The sequence below is a fragment of the Pinus tabuliformis genome, chromosome 2_1, assembly GCF_031772625.1.
Source record: "Pinus tabuliformis cultivar Carrire ecotype Pingquan chromosome 2_1, CPIR1, whole genome shotgun sequence".
NCBI classification, from domain to species: domain Eukaryota; kingdom Viridiplantae; phylum Streptophyta; class Pinopsida; order Pinales; family Pinaceae; genus Pinus; species Pinus tabuliformis.
Genome location: NC_142299.1, coordinates 199,755,444 through 199,778,424, shown reverse-complemented (window position 1 = coordinate 199,778,424; position 22,981 = coordinate 199,755,444). Strand labels below are relative to the sequence as shown.

The window sequence follows — 22,981 nt, the reverse complement described above, 5'->3', positions numbered from 1 at the left end:
GAATTATCGTTGAAGGTACTTGGGAAACATTTTCCACCTCATCATCTTGTGCTTCAATTTGAGCAATCGGGGATTGCAAATCTTCCTCTTCCTCCTCAGTTTCAATGGTGACAGCTTTTCCCTTTTCTGCCATTGACAATTGATTGAATCGTGGGTTCCGTGGTGATACCCGGACTGGCCCCATTATCTTCTTGTCTTTTTGGGGTCATGGCGTGCGTGGGGACTTTGGAACCTCTGGGGCAGCTGCCGCCTCTCCAGGCTCCTCCTAGGTCACATGGGGCTCTTCCGCGAATCTCACTCTAGTCCTTGCAACTATCATCATTGCTATACTGGATCCACTCAGTCACGTACTCATGGTTCGTAGGGTAGCTTGGTGCTCAATGCTCTGTACTAGTACAAATCTTAAACCACCAAGTGTTGTCTTGAAGCTACCCCAAGGGTTTTTATAGTTATGTTAGAATTTGACTTCGATCATTCCCTCCACTTTTGAGTCATTAATATCTTCTTAGTAGCAAATTGTTCTGAATCCAGCTCTTAATTCCTATATTAATGGCCCACCACCTGCTCCTTTCTATCTTAAATCAACCCTCTTATCACGAACAGTGACATCAACGGTCACCTCCCCACCTAACTGCGCAGCAGCATAGCCCTGTATGCGCGACCGCGATCCCTGTGACATATTGGCCCTATGCAGAACCGCCTTTCCGTGTAGCTCTCCTGCAGACTCGTTTTATAGTCATGTGCCTTCTTTCAACTGCTTGGAGAACTGAGACTGTGCTTCCTATGGATAGTCAGGTGGTCACACCCCCGGTGCGAGGTTTCAATTTTCCTGCTGGCCCGGGCGGCGGGCACCCTTCAAATACCTTCATCCAATTGTATGGTTCTTTTTTGTATGATACATTCCCTTGTTTAGTAAGGTGCGGTCACAACCATGATAGCAGGGTCGCGACTCTTTCTAATGCAGTAGTAGGGCCAACTAGACTTGGTTCCATCATGCTTAGTTTCTTGCGACCCACCTGTGCGACTCCGATTTCTAGTTTGCTGATTTCTTCATCCAATGTCACACTTTTCTTCCTCATTCGTGCCCACTCTTCATCGAGTTCACGAAGTTTCAAGCTCCCTCATCGAATGGCTTCCTGTAACTGCCTAGTTCCTTTATCCATGTCCTCGTGTCCTATCCCAGCTGTGGGAGTTGTGGTCTAGGGATTCCTCTCTGCCCTCCTAGTTTCATCTTTTCTCGTCAATGATGGGGTCATTTCCGTGATCCTCTTTTTTCTTATGGTCCCATAGTCCCATCAAACCACTGGTACGTGCCATCCCCAGTTGGTTCATCTCATCTCGTGAACTCCGTTCATGACTCCGCATAGCTTTTTGAACGTTCTGTTGCGTACTACTTGTGGAGTGCATTGCCTTTCCTGCTGCCACGTCAGGTTCTGATTTTTGATCCTTAGTCTGGGAGGTGTTTGCACAGCACATGTCTGCACCCATCGACACAGGTGGCCACGCATACGGCCTCGTCCTGGCTGCTCGGCTTGTATTTGTCACTGGGTACTTCCCAATCATAAGCGCATCTGTCTTCTCCATTTACGCATGTTTCGAATAGTCTTCTGAGGTGTATGCCCCCATCGTGTGGGTGTCATGTGCAACATCCCTTCTAGCGCACCGCACTACTGCCATTCTGGTACTGCACTTTCAAATTTGTCTAAGTATTCCTACATGTTTTTTGCCCCCTCATTTGTTGGTATTTCCATGGCTTCATTCGTCACGCGTTGCAGTGATCTAACCATCATGTTGCAATTCAGCGTTGTTACTTCATGCAACCAGTTTTGCCAGCGCTCTATTTCTTCATCTGAATTCAAAGTGCATGAACTGTCGTGCTCCCATGAGATTCTACCATCTTCAGTCGGGTTCACCCGATCTTGGTCTTGTTCCGTTATCTGGTAAATGCAATCTAGTTCATCGTCGATGTCATCTTTGCGCACAGGTTCAGTGTAGCGCGCTCCTTCGACTGGATCCAGTGGAACTATTGCATGGAGAGACTTTTTCTCGAATATCATCTTCCACCTCTTCAGGTTGATAACTCCATTCATGTCCATGGCCCAGTCTATTCCTAGCAACACAGGGTAAGGGTTGCTAGCATCAACAATCTCTATTACCTCAAAGTCCATCTGCGTGCTCACACCTTCAATCTCCACTGTTACCCCTTGCAACCTTCCCATGGGCAAGATATTTTGTTGGTTCACCATCCTTAATTGAATAGGAGACCACTATAGCGCAGGCTTACCCATGCGTTCCCACATCTCTTTTGGTAACACATTCACATCTGAACTTAGGTCCAGGATTACCTAATCCATTTCATACTCGCCAATCTGCGTCGTCAATTTCATTTCCCTCCCAGTGCACAATGCATGCTTTCCCAATTTTTGGACTACGCGTGGATCACCTGACCCTACGCACCTAGTGATCAACTCTTGTAGTCCTTTGACTGCCTTATTATCGTGCATCAGCTTCATGCACGTCTCTAAAAAGGTAGTAAGCATAGAAGGATCCATTCTCGACTCTAGTTGATCCTTACTACCTAAGGTAGAGGCCTCTGCGAAGCTCTTCTTAGCTTCCATAAATGTTTCCCTTGCGCGTTCCAAGTCAAACTCAGGTTCCTTTGTAGGAGCCTTGTGAACCTGTTTATTGTCCTCTGTTTGCTTTCCCTTATCTTCCCCTGTGGTCATGCCGCTTCTGACCACCATGTTCACGTTGGGGTCTTCTTTGCATGGTTTAGACCTCATCATTTGGATATTCTGAGTCGGAGTAGGCTGTAGTACCCCTTTCTCACGCATCTATGCGATCAACGTCAAACAATCTACCACTTCATGATCAAACTGATAACAATACAGGCAACATGTTCTGATCAGATTCGTACATTCACACGCATAGTGCCCAGGTCCTCCACAATTATAGCAGATTAATTGTCTGCACCCTCGTCTGAGTCCCATTCCTCCTCGTCCTCGTCTACGTCCTTGGAATCCACTGCGCGCTATTGTTGTAGCTGGATCCTGACCTCGCGCCTCGGTCTGCATCCTGAAGGCAGGTGTTCGATCCATCAACAATTCATAACTTCAACAATTTCGCTCATCGTGGCCTACTGATCTACAGAAATTACAAAACAGTTGTTGCAGAGTCTGTGTATACTTCTGCAACAAGTGACAGTTTTCTGTCGTGTGCTTTCCTCCCACCTAATAGATCGCGCACCAGAGCATGGGTGCCACACTTGGCGCTACCTGTGCCTCTGATCTCAACGACATTGGTCCCCCTCCTGCTAAATAGTTTTCGAATACTAGACAATGATCCTTATCGTGGCTCTCGCCTTTACATTTTATGCACAACACTTCTTCGCGTGCTCCTTGTCGGGGCACCTTATCTTGCGTCAAACTCTGCATTCCTAAGCATAGGTTTTGTAATTATGCATGGATCTGTTGGAATCCTAACCCAAGATCCTGTATCAGAGTTTCATACAACCTTATCGCCATTTCCAATGCTTCTACCTGGGTTGAAAGCTTCTGTTGTGAAAGCGTCGTCCTCAGGTGTGGTGTCAAAGACACCACAAACCACACGTAGTGCTGTGCATCTGTTAGCATCATATTAGCCTCGCGGATCATACTTTTCAGCCTCTAATCCACATCCTAGGGGGTTTCGCCTGGAAGCATCGCAATCTATTTAAATCCAATGATTGACTAAGTCTCTGACTTTGGCCAGCTAAACTCTCTGTTCAGCGGAGTCTGGATTTCCGCTATTCCTGTATTTGGGTGATTGTTCGAGTGCTTGATATACCATGTCAACGCTCTCACCAATGTGGCCTTCTTGATGTTGTCATTCGTAGCCCCATGTGCTTCCCACGTTGCTCTTACTACGAACCAAAACTGATCTGGATCCTCATTCCCTACTCCTTTGAATACGTGTAGCTTGATTCCACTCGCCATGTTGAACTATGGGTTGGATGGAGGTGGAGTGGTTGAAGATGGAGGTGAAGAAGGTGAAGTGGGTGATGGTATAAGTGGAGGTGATAATTGTGGAATGCACTGCCTTATCAAACTGACTACACTCCTCGGAGAAACCTGAGCGCGTTCTTCCTCGCTTTCACGCCAAGATGAATTTAAAGGAATGTTCCCTAACCCTTTGATTCCTTTGTAGATCTTTCCGCTCCGCGTCGTTCCACTCATTAATGTATTTTCATAACTTGCTTTTCACATAACAGCATCTTAATCCAAGTATTCAGAGATTTAATGTACCTACCTCGTGGTCCCTTGAGAGATTTAATAACTCACAGTCGTGTCTATTGCGAACTGAGTGATAAACCCTTCTATTATCCGATCAAGCCAATGGTCCATAGCTCGTGCGATCTTATCTTCTGATGCCTCTAGTCTACGCACTAACTCTGGAGTCCACACTATCGGTTTATCGAGCTTGTACCTTCCCTGGCTGCTGGCTAACCTCGCGATCCAATCTTATAGTTCAGAAGAGAAGGACGCGAAGAAGATCTCATAGATTTCCATATATATGTAGCGATCCAACCAACTCTTCTCGGATATCTTTGGAGTTTTGTTTTCCTGTACCACAAACTCGTGGAGCTTCTGATCTAACCACTCTTCAATTTCCTTCTTCGTAGGGTTCTAGTGTTCTGACATCAGACATCCCTTAGGCAGATCCCAATCCCGACAATGGAACCATTTGTTTGCTTATTGGGGCCTGACCCAGGTTCAAAAGTGTTTTAGCCAAACATATCCTGCACTACCAACCCTTTTGCAACAGTCCGCGGAGCACGGACTGAGGTCTCACCCAAGGTAGTATGGGAGGGTGTTGGAACCAGGTTTCCGCACCCTAGGGATGTCTTGATGAGGTCTAGAAAGGTCACGAACGGATCTTGTATGCTCGCACTGCTCCGCGCAGTTGTCTGACCTTCACGTAGCTCTTGTACCAAGCACAGAGAGGCGTTGTCTAGATCCTTTACTCTTACTCTGTTATTATTATAAATCTGACTTAATTTAGGAGTCTTACTCAATCATTAAATATTTATAACCAGTGCGCGCAAGCATAATACTATAAAGAGATGCAAAGATATAACAGAAACATAAACACACAGATTAGATGCACGATATTCCAGAATCAACTTATCTTTTATTAACCTTCTATTCTAGTACAATCCAATTCCACCCTGCGCACTCAGCTGCAGGGGTCCACGAACACAGCTACAGACTCTACCAAGCCTCTGTGCACATAGCTGCAGAGCCTACTCTTACTACTACCAACCATGACTCAGACTTACAGACTCAGAGCAAATATCACATTAAAAACCCTTAACGCTTGAGATCTGAACCATCAAAAACTAACTTATACACTTAGAGCCTCGCTCTATTTATACATCTCCATGGTCCGCGGACCATGGGTAGGCCAACCCAATCTATATTAAATTACAATGTTTTAGGGCGAACTACCCTAGACTCTCGTGCTCCGCACTCGCATTTTACAGGGTCTTACATTACATTGACCCAAAACTTAGTTTTAAGCCCAAAAATTCACTATTGAGGGATCCACTGCTCAACAAGTTGCAAGGGAGAGTAGGACTATAAACTACACTGCCCAGCTTGGAGGACAACACAACGAGTAGGCTATTTGAAGAGTGACGAAGCTCCGCTCAGGAAGCTGCACCATAGGGTAAGGTACCATGCAACACAACAGAAAAATAACCGTTGGAGTTACTATTCATGACTTGATGGCCAGAAGATGGTTAAGGGGAGCGGAGTGGCAGCATTTAAGGCAAAAATATTTGAAGATCTACTACCAAAACAACATTTACTATCAAAAATTGGGGGAAATGGTTGGATTTGAATTCAAAACCCCCTATAAATTACACGTGTCGGTCCAATAGATAACACTTTGCACTCTAAGAATTGTTAGTGAATTTCGCTATTTGTTTCCTATGAGCCAAACGTTTCGGGAAGAATTCTTGTCACGAGCAAACATTTCTCCTCAAGCCCGCGAGTTGTTTATGGAGACAATGATTGCCACCAAGCCCGCTAAAGCCCTGATTTCGGAAGAAGCTGTGTCCGACGCACCAGGACCAAAAGTGTCAAGTGTAGAGGCTACACCTACAGTGCTCATGGTACCAAGGTCACCTAGGCTGAAACAGTTCCTGAAAAAATTCAAACAACCTGCAATGAAAGAGAAGAAACCCATAACAAAGGAAAAGCTGAAAAAGTGGGTGCCGGTGCGCGCATCCCTAAGGAAGCATACCAAAACACAAGCCAAGCAAAAGAAAGATAAGCATCCAGAAAGAGTAGTGGACCTGGAGGCTGAAGAATTCCAGGGAACAAAGGATATTGATGTTGAAGGAGCGGAACCCATGACAAGGCTACCTCAGTATATCCCTCCGCAAAAGGGAAAATAAAAAGTCACAAAGGACCCAGATTCTAAGAATTTTACAATATCCACGCCCCTGCTACACGAGCAGGTCCCTTTTGAAGGCCCTAGGCTCACAAGGATCCCATTGTTAAAAATGGAGGATTGGGACCTCACAGAACACACTAAGTTTCCCCATTTGGAAATGGACAAATATATGTAGAGGGTCTATTATGAAGAAACATGTGTTACAACACTGGAGACGGAGGAATGGGTCTGTGGTGTCGAGCAATCAGGGTTTTGGAATCTATTGTGGGTGCCACATTATAACCACACCACCATTAATATGATATGTGTGCACCATCTTCTCACACTAGTGCACGATGGATGCTTATGGCTAGGACAGCCTATCCCCATCACGAACATGCTCATTCACATAATCACGTGGATGCCTTGCAAAGGTGTGAACCCGGCTAAGGAGTTTGGAGGGAAGACTGGGGAGAAATATCTTGCAGAGAAGATGAAGAGGGATTACAGCCTCCTCAAGAATTCAGAGGGGTATTCCATTATTTCCATAACAAACTAGGTAGTTCAATTCATTGCCCAGATTTTAGCAGGGAAGGTTATGAGAAAGTTTCGTGCAGACGAAGTTCTGGTGCCAGTGGTTTCCCTTGCTGCATAATGCATGAAAGGAGTACAATTTAGTTAGGTGTGGTACCTCTGTCAGGAGTTCCTAGTGAACTGCCGAGAAGCATAGGAAGAAACCAAGCCATTCCACTACGCTTGGTTGTTGTTGTCAACTATTCTTGTTGCATGGAGATTATTGGAGGACAACTAATTTCCTTTGCTCGAGGAAGGATTTCCGGAGGCCATGCAATTCATTTCCTTATGGTCTAGAAAGGATGTCACACGAATTGCAAAGACAAAGATATTTTGGGTTCTTGTGGAAATGGATCTGCATATGGCAATCAATCAGCGTCCGAGGTTATCCCCAACCTTGTTCACGCAACTATCAACCTACGTGATGTTCAAGGCTAACTTCCACAGAGTCTATATCCAAGCGCAGAAGGATCTAGTGTAGAAATGGAACCAATTTCCCTATTTGGTGTCAGAAACAGATGTACAGGAGGTTGTAGCATCATGGCCTACAGAGTGGCGCGCCCCGTCAAAATTAGATGTTGGAACTAGCACGAGCACGGGAATTTCTTCTGCATAGAAACGAAAGGAGGTAGTTAAGCAAGATGCACGTACCCTTGTAGACAACAAAAGAAGGAAGCTGCAGAAAAGGCTCGCATTGAGCACAAATGCGTTGCTGAGGAGCAGGCAGAAAAAGAATAATGTGAGTCCTAGAAAGGTGATAAGTCACCTTCGCTAGAGGCAGGGGAAGAAGGGATTTGAGGCCAAGGCGGAGGCAGTGATGAGGGGAAGAGCACCCAATTTATTTTGAAAAGGCGTGGCATGGAGCAAAAGGGTGGAATGCGCAAAAAGGAGAAATCTGATAAAACACATGTTGATCCCACGGTGTTGACAGAAAGTGATCTTGATGGGATCGGCGATAAAATCAAGGATACAACGACAGAAGTGTTACAATAGTTCGAGCAGAAATACATGCAGATGCTTGAGGGCATCCAGAAGGATCTGCATGAATTGCAACTCTAGGCAACTAGAATCCAGGAAGATGTCGGGAAAGCGAGGGGCGCACAAGGAAATTTGGCACAAGGAAAAAGTACATTTGCAGAGATGGCCTAACCGCGGGATGTGAGAGTCTTCCCCTTGCCTAAAGGTTCACTCCATGCCGACACAGATGAACAACACACACTGCTTCACAAAGTCACAAACATGGGACTGAACCTTGTCGTGTTGTCACATAAATCTTTACATGCATTACTTCAAGGAGTCGTGGAAGAACTTAGGATCAAAGAACAACGAGCATTCACCTATTTCAATGAGTTTAAAGTCAACAATCAACAACTCTTCATTGAAAATACACAGGTTCTAAAGGAAAAGGAGGCCCCGCAGGCGCATATTTCATGTCTGGAGTCAATAGTAGCAAAGGCATGCAAAACAGTGTTTGGGCTTCACATCCTGGAGGATGAAGAACCAGAAGCCAAAATAAAAAAGCTAGCTACTGGTGTATGTGAGGCTAACACAGAAGTTGGACGAGTCACTTTTGAATTCAACATGAATATTGCAAAGCTGTAGTTAAAGTTGCAGCCCACATATCCGCTTGAGGTTCGGGAGCAGCGCGAAGTTGCAATTAAGGAAGGCATGGCTACCTTGGATGCCATAGTCACTGACTGTGCGACACTATTCGAACAGACTATGGATCTAGTGACCACTGTGCAGGAGGATCTAAACCTACATACATTGAGCACAGAGGTAAGGGAGATGTAGCACCAATATGATGAGGTCAAGGTAACTATGCGCTCCTTAGCACCAATACATCACCTTGCCAAGTTACAGGAAGTAAAACAACTATTGGCACAAGAGGAGAAAGCGTAGAAGGAGGCCTTAAAAGGCTATGTTGCAGCCTTGGTTCGAGGAGGCTTATCAAGTCATGACTACAATTCAAGATAAGCTTAAGGAACTACAATAGACACAACAAATGATGAGGTTGGAAATAGAAGGACCAACCACTGAGAAATTGATCGAGGAGGTTCAATAGGTAGCGGCACAGAGCGCTGCTGAAATTGTAGTAATCTAGGTGGAGTCAGGGGATCTTTGTAGTAAGATTGTGCCACAAGCAGAGTGAATCGAGGGCGAGTCACAATCTTTGTGTTGGGGGCATGTTGGGATGGATTCTTTTGGGTTAGTTTGGGTTTAAGATAACCCAAATTTTGGAACAATTTTGTAAACAATGTAAAGTCTCTGAAATTTGTGGATGCAGAGCATGTAGATGAATATGAGTCAAAGGGACTTAGCCCCTCATTTTATGTAAAGTTTGAGTTGGTTTTCAGATTCACCCATGGTTCGAGGACCATGGCATTGTATGAAAAATTTATAAATAGGTGTGTCTTAGAAAGTCTAAGGCAGTGGTAGAAGTAGAAGTGAAGAGAATAAGACGAAGAAAGATAGAGAATTGGGTCGATTGAAGAGTCTAGGACAGGAGCTAGGGTATGAAGGCTCTTCTTCCTGTACCTACATAGGGAAAGAAAGGCTCTGTAACTAAGCGCACAGAGGCATAGGAAGAGTCCGCAGCTAAGTGTGTGGACCCCTACAACTGTGTGCGCAGGGTAGTTTGAGTTTGTAACCTTGAAGTGAAGATCAATAAAGACGGTTTTTCCGAAGAATTCCTGAGTATTTTATTTATCTCTGTTAATTTTATATACTATTGATAAATGGTCTTTTTATGAAATATTGATTGAATGCTACGTGATTCTCTTGAATAATTCTTAATTATGTACGCAATGCATGTTTAAATACTTTCGGGAAGACTCTGGTAATTTCTCTTTTGTTTACTAATGAATTAAGTAAATCTGCGTGAACACTAATTTAGAACTTCTCTTTGATGCATGTAAGTAGGCGGATTTACTATTAGAATTCCACAAGGATTGATTGTAGAACTTCGCGAAGGTCTAAAGGTTGCCTTAATAGAGTTGCAACAACAAGCCCTAAGAGTTTATCTATCTGCGTGAAGGCAGATTTAAGGTGCTGGAAGACATCACACTAGTCTCTGGATGCAGAAACTTAGTTCTTGCATCCCCCCATACTGCTTTAGGTGAGACTGTGGCCTGCGCTACGCGAGTTGTTTCCGAAAGGGCCAGTAGTGTAAAGTTTTGTTGGTTGGCGCAACTAACTCTGAACTTAGGTTAGTACCCCCTCAGACAACAGTGGGGTTGGATTTTTTTTTTTGAATTCAATGGAACTTGAAGCTACTACATGTTGTTCAAAGGATTCTCCTAAACAAATGACACCACCTGTATCTCTAACCTCTCGTCTTGATTGCATCACCACTATTATTTTGGAGCCTTCAAGAGAGCCTAGAAATAATAAAGAATGCTTGTTGACTCCATCGGAACTATTAGGGAACCATCCCCTTCTGAAGAGGTACAGTATCCTCATGAAAATATGGAGAAAAAATCCAATGGATATTCTCCCAAGGAACCCCAAGATGGATAATGCCTTGTTGAATCCATAAATGAGGATATAATTGAGCTTGTTGAGGAACTGGTGACTAAAAAACCAACAACCATTGTTGTTGTTCCCTCTCCTCCAATTATCTTAGGCAAAAATTTTACACAGAGGATTAATAGTGGATTAAGAAACAAACGAGAAGACAAGAATAGTAAAGAGATGGAGTGGTTAAAAAAAGAAAATAAGAAATTACAGAGAAGGGTCCGACAGCTCAAAATATGGTTGCAAAATAGTAAATTTAGAGGCAATCTGAGAAAAGGAAAGAAATAAAGCAGGAAGTTCAAGAAAATGAGACCCAAACTGAGATTGAAAATCTTGTTGTTTCTTCTATTGTAGGGACTCAGACTGAGTTAGAAAAGTCTACTATTGAAGTTGGAACTCATATAGATATGCCAACTTCTACTACAAGAGGAATATAGACTAAACCTATCCCTCCATATACTCCTCTAATTGTGTAGGCTACAATGTAAGTCTTGAATAGGAATATGGAAGAACAACGAGAAACCATAATATGATATCAAAGGGAGGTAGTTCTCCAAAAAGAAAATCATGAGTTATTGAAAAAATTTAAGGCATTAACAGTCATAGAAGATGAAACATATAACAAGTTGTGAGCAACAAAGGGGAAGATTAGAACTTTGGAAAAAAGTCTTAAAAAGTTGTAGAAAAAATAAAAGAGGTATCTTCTTTAAACTCAAATGCCTTGGCATGTAGGTCCACAGATAGGAAGTATGCTTTATTTTTGTTGGATCGATACTTATTTCTCAAGGTCAAGGTTATCTGGTTTGGGAAACCTCATGAATTTAGTAATGTTTCTGAGTTTAGTAGCTCATTTCATAAACAAGATAATAACACATGGTATTTCCTCTGTGAGCTATACATGCATTAATTATTTCTGGAAGATCAAAGAGATGAGAACCCTACCCATTTCATAAGGAATGTACAATTTCAAGTTTTCATATCCTTTTCTAAAAAATAGATTAAATGGGAAAAATCGTATAGCGTATTACAAAGACGAGATGTTTGCCTCGACCTGTAGGTCAAAGGAGAACCACAAAGTCCTTTATGCACGCTCATCCGCCACAAGAGATTCATGGAGTAGTCTCGGGTTGTAAAAGGTTTAACACCCATTCATAATTATGTGTTGAAGTCAGGGTTAGAATATTTATTAGATATTAAGTTTGAGGCTCTGCAAGGAGCCAAACAGAGGTGGAAGGCCTCAACCATGGAAATAAAAAGAATAGAGCCCTTCAATCATCAAAATTTTGAAGCTGCAATGAATAAAGTAGAGGATTACACCCACATGGTATTATAAGAGGGCCCTAAATCGATAAGATGTAGATATAGGTACCCAATAATTTGGTGTCCTCAAAATTATTATAAGGTTGAGTATGAATTAACTGAAGAAGATAATTATGTCACTCTCCAGGAAGTTTGAACTAGGAATGGTTTCTAACATTATGGAGAAGATTCTCACCTAGCTTACTCTTTAACTGCTCTCCATGTTAATCATTTGTTTGCATGAGGTCATGAAAACATGTAAGAAAGGGGGAGATGTTTGGCTCCATAATTGACACATTTTCTTACTCTGTTTCCTTATCCTTTCAATAGTTTTTTTTAGTCTTTTATGTATATAATATGGTAATCTGTGTGTTGTGAACTTTAGAAAGGAGTTAATAAATAGTTTCATCATTTTATTCTCTAAACAAACTGATTTAATGATGAAAATATGAGTTATGCTTACAATTTAGAATGATAACTGATGGGGATTCCGATAAGCAGATGATGTTCCCTAGATAGCTGGACACGAGTGAGTTACACAGAGCTTCTAGGGTTAGTTGTGACCTAGATAAGCAATATTAAAAATCATCATGGAAAGACAAGTTGTTAATGATATTTTTTCCATCTATTTTGAGGGAACTTAAGAGATTGTGCATCTAGAATTGAGCATACTGAGAATATTTAGATTCTCTGGATTGCTCCTTTATTTTTAATTATAGACTTGGCTGTAATTATAAAAGTGAGGAATAATGCCTTGGTGAAAAATATTTTTACTGTTACTTCCATGCTTATGGTCTGAGTTTTTACAAAAATTTTAATATTGTTGTTGATTAATATAATGGAGACTTACATGGTTTAGTTTTAATTCTTGCACTGATTTCGATCTAAGGCAATTGAATTCCAATGATTGTGGGCCCAATCCTGGAGTTACCACTGCTCTTTTTGTATTATTAAATTTACATTTCAGCATTTTCATCTCTGTTATACAATTATTTAATTTCCTTCCAGAATTGATCATTGATTACTAAATCGTTCATTACAACAATAGTTGCTACAAAAATCTTTGTAAATATCGTTAGAATTAGATTTTTGATAAATTGATTTTCTGAAGCGTTATTCATTTTGTCACTTCTTATGATTAATACAAAAATTTTGAGAGCGAGGTGTGATATTTCCTTCAACATATTTCTTTCTAGTCAAGTGTGATGTTTCTCTCCTTTAGCTGCAGTTTCCTAGGAAAAAACTTGTGCTTAACATAATTGTTTTTAGAAGGTTTAATGTTTCGATTACCTTAGATAAGCTCTTGATTGTTTGAATTCATGAAGTTGTGCGTAAATTTGTTCTTTTAATAAATCCTATTTGTTTCTTGTGTTTTCGTGCATTTACCTTTCAATATGACTAGGTAGACTAGGTTGCATAAACATTATTCTTTACACATACAGTGTGGACAACCTTGAAATAACTAGACGAGTTTTGGGTTGAGAAAATAATGTTTAAAGGTTTGTTGGTATTTTTTAAAGAACAACTAAATAACCCAATAGAAAGATAGTACCATAAGTTGTGCAAACCAAGTGGGAGGTGTTAATGGTATATATAGGCTTGAGTTAGAGACGAAAATTTTACTAATAAAGTGTTGCTTATAGAATTAGGTTGTTTATAGTGTGAATTGTATTAGAATTTGGTGAAATGAGAACAATAAGAACCGATATCATCCTGTGGATTCGTATCTCTCATTACAATATATAAATAAACTTGATCCCTCCATTAGCAACCATGTTGAGTCTCAATAATTCTTTGTCTGCTCTCAAGCTCCTTATAGGAAATCCAAATTGTTTTTTGTTGCTTATTACGGCCCCTCACTCCTCACACTAGGGAAAATCCCATGTTCAAATGACCAAAGTAGAGAGTGCTGTCACTATTATTGCTACCATCATTTAGTAGTTGACTCCATTCGTCATTTAGAATTCAATTAACAACATGGAAGAAGATGTGAAACTTGAAAGAGCCTATAGAGAGGATAGGATGTTGGTCAACTCAGAAAGGATTTTATCCTTGGTTTGGGCACTAACTACACACAAGATACCAAATTCGACTAAATTGTTGTACTTTTCCATCACATGAAAACCTTTTAGTTCATGTTTTTCTTGCTAAGGATTTGAGTATAATTCATGTAGAGCTTGGAGACATTGGAGAAGAAAAAATATCGTTTTATCACTTTCTATTACTTGTTAGTGAGGCCAAATAGAGGTGTACTCCAAACTTAGCTACTAGGATGCTCAAACGACTCCCCTATTATGTTGTATCATGCTAAGGGTGCAGTGGATGGATGTTGTAACAAACCCAATCCCCTTGGTCACCTTAAGGAAATGGAGGTTAAAGTTTTTCTTTATTTAATCACTTCAAACCTCATTTCCGGGGTCTCCATTATTTGTGCTCATCAAGAGCTTCTTAATGATATGCAATTTGTACCATTTTAAGAATGAGACACTAAGATATGGCTCTTAGAAGATTTTCACACTAGCGCTACATCAACACGTTTATATATATGGAAAATGGAAGATGAATTGGAAACCAGTGCCACATGTCACCTCAAGGGTGTGGCTTGCTAGCACTAGGGCCACCTAGCCATGTCATTCCTTACCTTCTTCATGAATTACTTTATTTTTATTTATTTAGGCCCTTTTACCTTTCTTCCCTTAACATTTATTATTTTATTACTTCATGTCCACTTAAAATAATCAAAACAAATTCCAAAGTAAATAAATGGTAACTTATTATCAAATTCTTGGCTTTCTTCATTGTGAATTTGATTATTTGTTGTTGTCTACCCATTATATGTTTTGGAGTTTTCTAGGCATATTTTCCGATCAAATTTTCTTAGAATCCTGCAAGGATTGATTTGAATCACAAGTTTGAGTTGTAAACTCTCCACAATATGAGTGTTCCAAGGGTTTTTCAAGACGTTGAATCCATAGATGTAGTCAAAAATGCTTTTTAAATAAAAAAATATCATGATTTAATCAAAAACATTTTGTGGGATTCCATCCAAAAACTCCAAAAAAGTATAATAGTTAGACACTCGCTTTTTATTTACTGTTTATCTCCAAAACAATATATTTGGACCACCTTTCCCAAACAAATATTATTTTGATATTTCTTTAACTCCCAGTTCCAAACTATATAATATTTTAATATCTACCTTATGCTAGTGGAAATATTTTTTTCACAACACTTTTCATTGCCATTACTTACACTTCGACAATTTTCCAGTGATACTGAATTTGCATCAACATTTTTGCATTGTGCAAAACACATAGTCCATAATTAGTCTATTTTCTAACTATGCAATTTGAGGGTGTAGGTTTTGAATAACTTTCCCACAAAGATGCACTCCCTCATGGATCATCCAACAAAGACTTACTTTTACATGTATCATTCTACAAAGACATACTTAGTATAATTTCTTAGGTGGAGAAGACTTATCAAAGTGTTAAAACAATAATATGAATATATTTATGTTAATGAAGTAAGTAATTCTTATTGCCATGAAAGGATAAGGTAGGAGCTTATCTCATAAGCATAAATTCCACAAAAACTCTTACATGATAAAACAATAAATTTATATCTAAACATAATGCCTTATTTCACGCAATGGATAACTCGTGCCCACCAAAAATATAGGAGAAAGAATAAGATTTCTATCAAATGAGGGAGAATGTCTCAACAAATACCTATTAAAATATTTCTGTGCAAAATACATCAAATTTCATCAACTCTTCCAATTAGTCAATTGATGAGAAATTAAGGCTAATACTTTACTTTACATTTTATATTCATCTAAGTAACTTTTCTTCTATCTAGGTGAAATAGAATACACATTACACCAACAAGAATTCTAGAGACATTTAAGCATCATGTTACATCTAGTGCCTTCATACATGACAATTTTGAGATTTAAGAATCCAAAAACAGGCTCTTGCACTTTGTGACAACTAAAAGCTCTTTAAGTTTTCCAACTTAAACATGTATTATGTTCCATGGTTGTACCAACAACTACTTACTATACATTAATTTTATAACAGATTCACAAGCTTCATGAGTTCATTAATTAATTCTTTAATCAATTATTCAGATGTTCTATCAAGACTTTTCCAATTGAATCTTCAATATGACACATTGATATTTCTCAGATTTCTCTTGTTTTAAGAATAAATTACATTCAAATATTTATATTCAATTTCCTTCCAAATTCAATATTCAACTATTCACATAGATCAAATTCGAACTTAGCACTAGTTATAAAACACTAAATAACAATATCATTTCATTAATAGAAAGAATTTTATACACTTATTTGAAAAAAAGTAGCTTGTTGAAAACTGAAGAAGTTAGAGCCACTCTCTATACAATTGTAGGCACAACTACACTACAAATTTCTTTCCACTAGCCACCATCGAGCTAGATTTGATGGCTTAAGAGTAAGGACATGAAGGATACTCTCCTTTAGACACAAAGATTCAGTATGTTGTCTTTCAACCACAGAGCCAGGCCTTATTATCTCTCATCATGTGACCACTTTGGGTCTACAGGGCATAAGGGAGCCATTTTTAGTGTTTTTTGTGCATATATTCAACAATATTTCTTAACATTTTCTTTTGGAATTCTAGCTTAGGCTGATAAATTCATCGTTAAATTCCATCACTAATTGCATAGTCGATAATTTCACACAAGTTTGTGTTGCTTAGATGATTCTTTGTCACCCCCAAGCAAAGTCACATTTTCAACCCACATGTGTTTCTGGTTTTTATTCAAAAATTCTAATTGTTCACTAGCATACACCTCTCTCTCTCTCTCTCTCTCTCTCTCTCTCTCACACACACACACACACACACACACATTTTGCTTACACTTGTCACCACTATCCTCTACCCTGCTCTCCCCCACACACACTCCCAACATGAGAATTTAGGGTTCCTCCTCGAGCTATGTGGTCCCTTAGAAGACTCCACATTGGGTATGATGCCCCTAATCCTAGAGTAGCTTAGTAAGACTTCCATAATTCCTTCCCACAATTGCTAGTAGTTGGGTGGTTAAAATATCAAACCAGAATTTTAGTACATTGAATTCAGGTAAGGTAGGAAACTTCCTAGATCCCACTTACAACTATTCCTTGAAGCATTAAGAGTCATGCTGGGTTGTCTCTTTTTTAGTTTTAGCAATATATTTAATAAAAAATAATAATTACATCAAATGAATTTTGTTAAAATACCCACAGTGACCATTCTAGTGTTATTTGTCTTAATTACATATCACAAAACACAGGGTTTAAAAAGGGGTGCTATATATGTGCTCACCCTTAACTCCATCTTTTTCAACTATGAGTTTTATTTCCATTTCTATAATTTCTAGATTTATTATAAGTCTACACTATATTATGATATCTTATCTTAAGACAAACCTAGTTTCCTACAAGGCAAAGTCCTAGTTACTTTTTCCTACAAGGCACTCATCTAATTAGTTTCTTGAACTTGATTTGTTACTCTATGTCTTAAATGCTTTGTATGTCCTAGTTTCCCAACTAACAAGTAAGATTAGTATTTTTCCGAACTCTTTAAATAAGGGGATGTTTTGAACCCATTTCTCAAAACTCAGTGGTTTGGTTTTCTCAAGGTAAATCAACCATGTAGCCTCTATCGTTTTGTTCTAATTATGTATTTTATGTTTGAAAATAAAATGGAAATGAAGCTCTTAAAGAATAATAATAATCATAATAATTTATTTTTGTGTGCCCATGTTACTATGAAGCCATATAGTTACCAATCTAGTAATTTTTGTGAAATTTGCATCATAATAACTTATGTTAAACTTAAATCTAATAGGATTATGATAGATGGTATTATGAATTACTATTCATTCTAGAAGAATATGAAAAGTCTCAACTAAATATGAATACTCATTTAGATTTTAAGAGACCTCTTAAAAGATGAATTTAAATGCCATAATTCATGTACTTAGATGCGTATTTATATGAATTATTTTGGGGTGATTGAGTTTAAATTATCTTGAGGCATTTATTTGTGAGATTTTTATTTGTGACTATTAGCTTAAGAATAGGGAAAATTTTAAAAATAAAAACTAATCTTAGAAATTAGAAACTTTTTTAAAAATAAAAACTAATTTTAGAAATTAGAAATTTTTAATATGCAAACTTTAAAATACTTAAAATTATTTTAATAAAAATATTTAAAATTTTAATGATTTTATATAATCTTTATAAATAAATGTAGAATTTTAAAAATAAAATAATTTCAATCTCTATTCTAACTATTTCTGAAACATGGTTACTATTCAATTATGGCTTTTTCAAATTTTTTCTCAAATTAATAATAATTTAATAATACATTGGATTAGGTTTTCAATATTTCCCGTGAAAAGGTGTATTTCCCAATAATTTCTTCGAACCTTAATGTGCAAAGGGTGTATTATTTCTTCTGACTGTTCTGTATCCAACCCTTTTTAGTTGGAAAATTTGCAGAGATATCAATTTGATTGACACATGGGAGTGGTTGCCTGTTTGAATAGATGCGTTTCAAGCTGGATTCCATAAGATTCATAGTGGAGAACATGCTTTCGAGTTCACCATTTTGTCGGGTTCTGCTTTTTACGCGTATTGTGCTTTCTGGGATGGTGCACACGTCTGGGTATATGGATACAGCTCAAGTTTCACAATGAAAGAGCGCAGAGCATTATGGGGCCCACACTCAAACGCATAAGGGCTCCAGCCTGTGTCTATGATTAGCAATGTGGACCCCACACGCAAAGCAGATAAGATTGACGCGGTTCATGGCCTTGCAAATCAAATATTTTCCTTATTCTATTACCCTCTGCCTCTCTGCACTCGCCACTTTCTTGCCCTTACAATTTATCCCCACCTCTGCAACTCCTAAGTCGTCTCCTCCCTCTGCATTAACCATCCAGAGCTTTGCAGAACCCAATTTATCATTCTCTTTCAGTTCGTATAATCCTCGAACAATTGGCAATGGCATACCCAACGCCTGCATCCTCGAGTACCCAAACCCCCTGTGAAATCGAAGAAATAGAAATGGAAAATCAGAGATCTTCGGATGTTGCTTCCTCCTCTTCCACCGCTGCTGTTGATAAATACGATGTGTTTATCAACCATAGTGGGGAAGTGAAGAAGAGCTTTGCCGGCCATCTCTACCGTGCTCTTCATTTACGTGGATTGAGACCCTTTTTAGATCGACAGGATTTGCAGGAAGGACTACCTTTTCCTTCTCAATTAGAAGCTGTTATTAGAAACGCCTCCGTCCACGTTGCCGTCTTTTCACCAAAATATGCAGAATCCCGCTGGTGTTTACATGAACTCCAGCTCATGCGAGAGTCTGGGGCTCCAATTATCCCTGTTTTTTACCATGTCAACCCGGCTCATCTTAGGTGGACAGATCAGAACAAAACTAAAGGTTATGGTCTCAGCTTGCACGAGCTTGAATTGAAGAAAACGTTCGACCCTCAAACACGAGAAGAGAAGCTACGATATGATCCCGCCACTATTCAGAAGTGGAGAGATGCTCTTTCCTTTGCTGCAAACATAAGTGGATTTGAGCTGGACGACAAGTATGACGGGTAAGACCTCCAAACCCCTCTCTATGTATACACTATATATGATACTTTGCCCTATGCTTTCATTTATTTATTTATTTATTTTATGTTGGTGTTTTTGTGGGTGAATATCTAGTGACGAGGTGCACATGATAGATGAGATCGTTAAACGTGTGGATCAAATTATTAGAAAACCAGGGTTGCATGTGGCCAAACATCCCACTAGTTTAGAGGACAAAGTCACTAGTTTAGAGGACAAAGTCACGGATTTTGAAGCTACAGTGTTGAAGCAACAGCACGCCGGAAAAATCCAGGTTGCGGGCATAGTCGGCCCTGGTGGAATGGGGAAGACAACGTTGGCTTTAGAACTCTTCAATAGAATGAGTTCGAAGTACAATAAGTCCTTTTTTTTATCGGATGTCAGAGAGAAGGCTAATAAAAGCTCATTACATTCGGTGCAAAGGGAGCTTCTGAGGGGCCTGACTCAGGGCCTGCCTGAAAGAGAAATGGATATAAATAACATTTATGAAGGTATAAGGATGTTTGGAGAGCATCTCAAATCTACTCATGTCTTGTTAATTTTAGATGACATAGATCATGATAATCAGCTGGAGGCACTTCTACCGGTTAAAGATGTCTTAAGACCGGATAGCTTTATTTTAATTACATCTCAGTATAAAGATGTGCTGGAAAGGTCAGGAGTGGAAGAGTTGTGCATTTATAAGTTAACAGGCCTTCCCAGAGAACACTCGCAACAGCTCTTTTGTTCATGCGCCTTTCGTCAAACCAATCCACTCTATGGATTTGAAAATCTTGTAGATCAGTTTCTTCAAGTATGCGATGGACTGCCCTTAGCTTTGAAAGTGCTTGGGGCACTTCTCTTTGGAAAACCTGAATCATATTGGGATGCTAAACTTAATGAATCAAAAGTTCAAATGGAAGTTTCACCTGATATAAAGAACAGATTAAAAATCAGTTACGACGCAATCAGCGAAGAGGAGCAGAAGATCTTTTTAGATATCGCCTTCTTTTTCATAGGAGAAAGCAAAACAAGTGCCATCGGAGTTTGGAACGCGTCAGGCTGGAACGGATTGCTGTCGCTTACAAATTTAGAGGGTAAATGTTTAGTTGAAGTGGATGATAAAAATGTGATACATATGCACAATCAACTGCGAGACATGGGAAGACAGATTGCAGAGGAAGAAACGCCGCGCCGTCTTTGGCGTCCCACCGGGAACATTGATGATTGGTTGCACAACTACTCCTCTGTAAGTGCTCAAGCATTCAAACTTTTTAAATAGTTAACCTTTTTCCATAGAAATCTGTATACAGTTTTCAATTTCTCCATCGTTTTTCACCTTCAAAATAATTAAATTTAACCATACCAAGCTGTATACAGTTTCTTGATTCCCCATCCGAATGAACAGGTTTTAACCGAAGCACGCGGATTTTGGCTGCTCGCTGACGGGCATAGCACCAAACGAGTGGGGAACCACGTGATTTTGAAGCTTCGCAATTGGCTGGAAAATATATGTTATTATTTTCTTGGTCGTGATGTCATGAATTTTCACCTTGTTGAGACTGAAGGATATCTGCTAGATCGTATTTTGCGGGTGCATTCGCCAAATCTCTCATGGCTTTCTTGGCGTCATTGTCCCTACACTTGTCTACCTTCCTGGATTACAGTTAAGAATTTAAGGGTTTTGAAAGTGGAGGGCGCTGTATTGAAAACATTATGGCAAGGCATATCGCAGGTAAATCTAAACTTTTTGTCTATCGATATTGCATACAAGGGTCTTCAATTATTTCTCACGGTTTTCCCATCTTTCTTACACTCGAAATGTTTGATCTTGCAGGCACCTTTGCAGTTGCAGGAATTGGACCTGTCTTCGTGCACTCAATTGGAGAGGCTGCCAGATTCCTTCGGCAGCTTGACGAACCTCCACAGCTTGGACCTGTTTGATTGCGAGAAATTGGAGAGGCTGCCAGATTCTTTCGGCAGCTTGTCGAACCTCCACAGCTTGGACCTGACTTCGTGCTCTCTATTGGAGAGGCTGCCAGACTCTTTCGGCAGCTTGTCGAACCTCCACAGCTTGGACCTGACTTGGTGCTTTCAATTGGAGAGGTTGCCAGATTCTTTCCGCAGCTTGTCGAACCTCCACAGCTTGGACCTGACTTGGTGCTCTCAATTGGAGAGTCTGCCATATTATTTCAGCAGCTTGTCTAACCTCCACAGCTTGAACCTGTGTTGGTGCAAGAAATTGGAGAGGCTGCCAGATTCTTTCGGCAGCTTGTCGAACCTCCACAGCTTGGACCTGACTTCGTGCTCTCAATTGAAGAGGCTGCCAGATTCTTTCGGCAGCTTGTCGAACCTCCACAGCTTGGACCTGACTTCGTGCTCTCAATTGAAGAGGCTGCCAGATTCTTTCGGCAGCTTGTCGAACCTCCACAGCTTGGACCTGACTTCGTGCTCTCAATTGAAGAGGCTGCCAAATTCTTTCGGCAGCTTGTCGAACCTCCACAGCTTGGACCTGACTTCCTGCTCTCAGTTGGAGAGTCTGCCATATTCTTTCGGCAGCTTGTCTAACCTCCACAGCTTGAACCTGGGTTGTTGCGAGAAATTGAAGAGGCTGCCAGATTCTTTCGGCAGCTTGTCGAACCTCCACAGCTTGGACCTGCCTGGGTGCCAGAAATTGGAGAGTCTGCCAGATTCTTTCGGCAGCTTGTCGAACCTCTACAGCGTGGACTTGCGTGGGTGCGGGAAATTGGAGAGGCTGCCAGATTCTTTCGGCAGCTTGTCGAACCTCCACAGCTTGGACCTGACTTCCTGCTCTCAGTTGGAGAGTCTGCCATATTCTTTCGGCAGCTTGTCTAACCTCCACAGCTTGAACCTGGGTTGTTGCGAGAAATTGAAGAGGCTGCCAGATTCTTTCGGCAGCTTGTCGAACCTCCACAGCTTGGACCTGCCTGGGTGCCAGAAATTGGAGAGCCTGCCAGATTCTTTCGGCAGCTTGTCGAACCTCTACAGCTTGGACCTGCGTGGGTGCGGGAAATTGGAGAGGCTGCCAGATTCTTTCGGCAGCTTGTCGAACCTCCACAGCTTGGACCTGGGTGGGTGCGAGAAATTGGAGAGGCTGCCAGATTCTTTCGGCCGCTTGTAGAACCTCCACAGCTTGGACCTGTCTGGGTGCAAGAAATTGGAGAGGCTGCCAGATTCTTTAGGCAGCTTGTCGAACCTCCACAGCTTGGCCCTGAGTCAATGCGAGAAATTGGAGAGGCTGCCAGATTCTTTCGGGAGTTTAAGTAGCCTTGGATATTTTAATGCTTCCTGTTGTGCTAATTTAAGAATCTCAAGCGAAGATTTTGGAAATATAAGAACCCTCGAGCATATAGATCTTTCCGGCTGTGAAAAAGTTGAAGTATGGCCCTCGCAACTGGGGCATCAAATGTCCCTGAAAGTAGTGAAGTTGATTGGCACAAATTTGAAGAAAGAATTGCCAAGTGCTTTTGAACTCCCCAGTGATTTAGAAGTTCTGTGGATAGGAAACCCTTTGCT

The 22,981-nt window shown here is 40.4% G+C and overlaps 1 protein-coding gene across 1 annotated transcript; it reads left to right on the top strand.

The window, feature by feature from the left end:
- Positions 1-18,682: 18,682 nt before the first annotated feature.
- On the top strand, positions 18,683-22,779 carry LOC149199417 (disease resistance protein Roq1-like). The gene is made up of 4 exons (XM_089402425.1): positions 18,683-19,449; positions 19,562-20,693; positions 20,853-21,179; positions 21,282-22,779. Exons 1-4 carry the CDS (start codon positions 18,845-18,847, stop codon positions 22,584-22,586), a joined length of 3,369 nt encoding a protein of 1,122 aa, XP_089258551.1. The 5' UTR covers positions 18,683-18,844; the 3' UTR covers positions 22,587-22,779.
- The last annotated feature ends 202 nt before the right edge of the window (positions 22,780-22,981 follow it).

Bases quoted from the DNA above. Each gene is read 5' to 3' on its own strand.
- LOC149199417 (XM_089402425.1), top strand. From the start codon at position 18,845: ATGGCATACCCAACGCCTGCATCCTCGAGTACCCAAACCCCCTGTGAA. The intron at 19,450-19,561 runs GTAAGACCTCCA...GTGAATATCTAG, and splicing joins CTGGACGACAAGTATGACGG to TGACGAGGTGCACATGATAG. The intron at 21,180-21,281 runs GTAAATCTAAAC...TTGATCTTGCAG, and splicing joins TATGGCAAGGCATATCGCAG to GCACCTTTGCAGTTGCAGGA.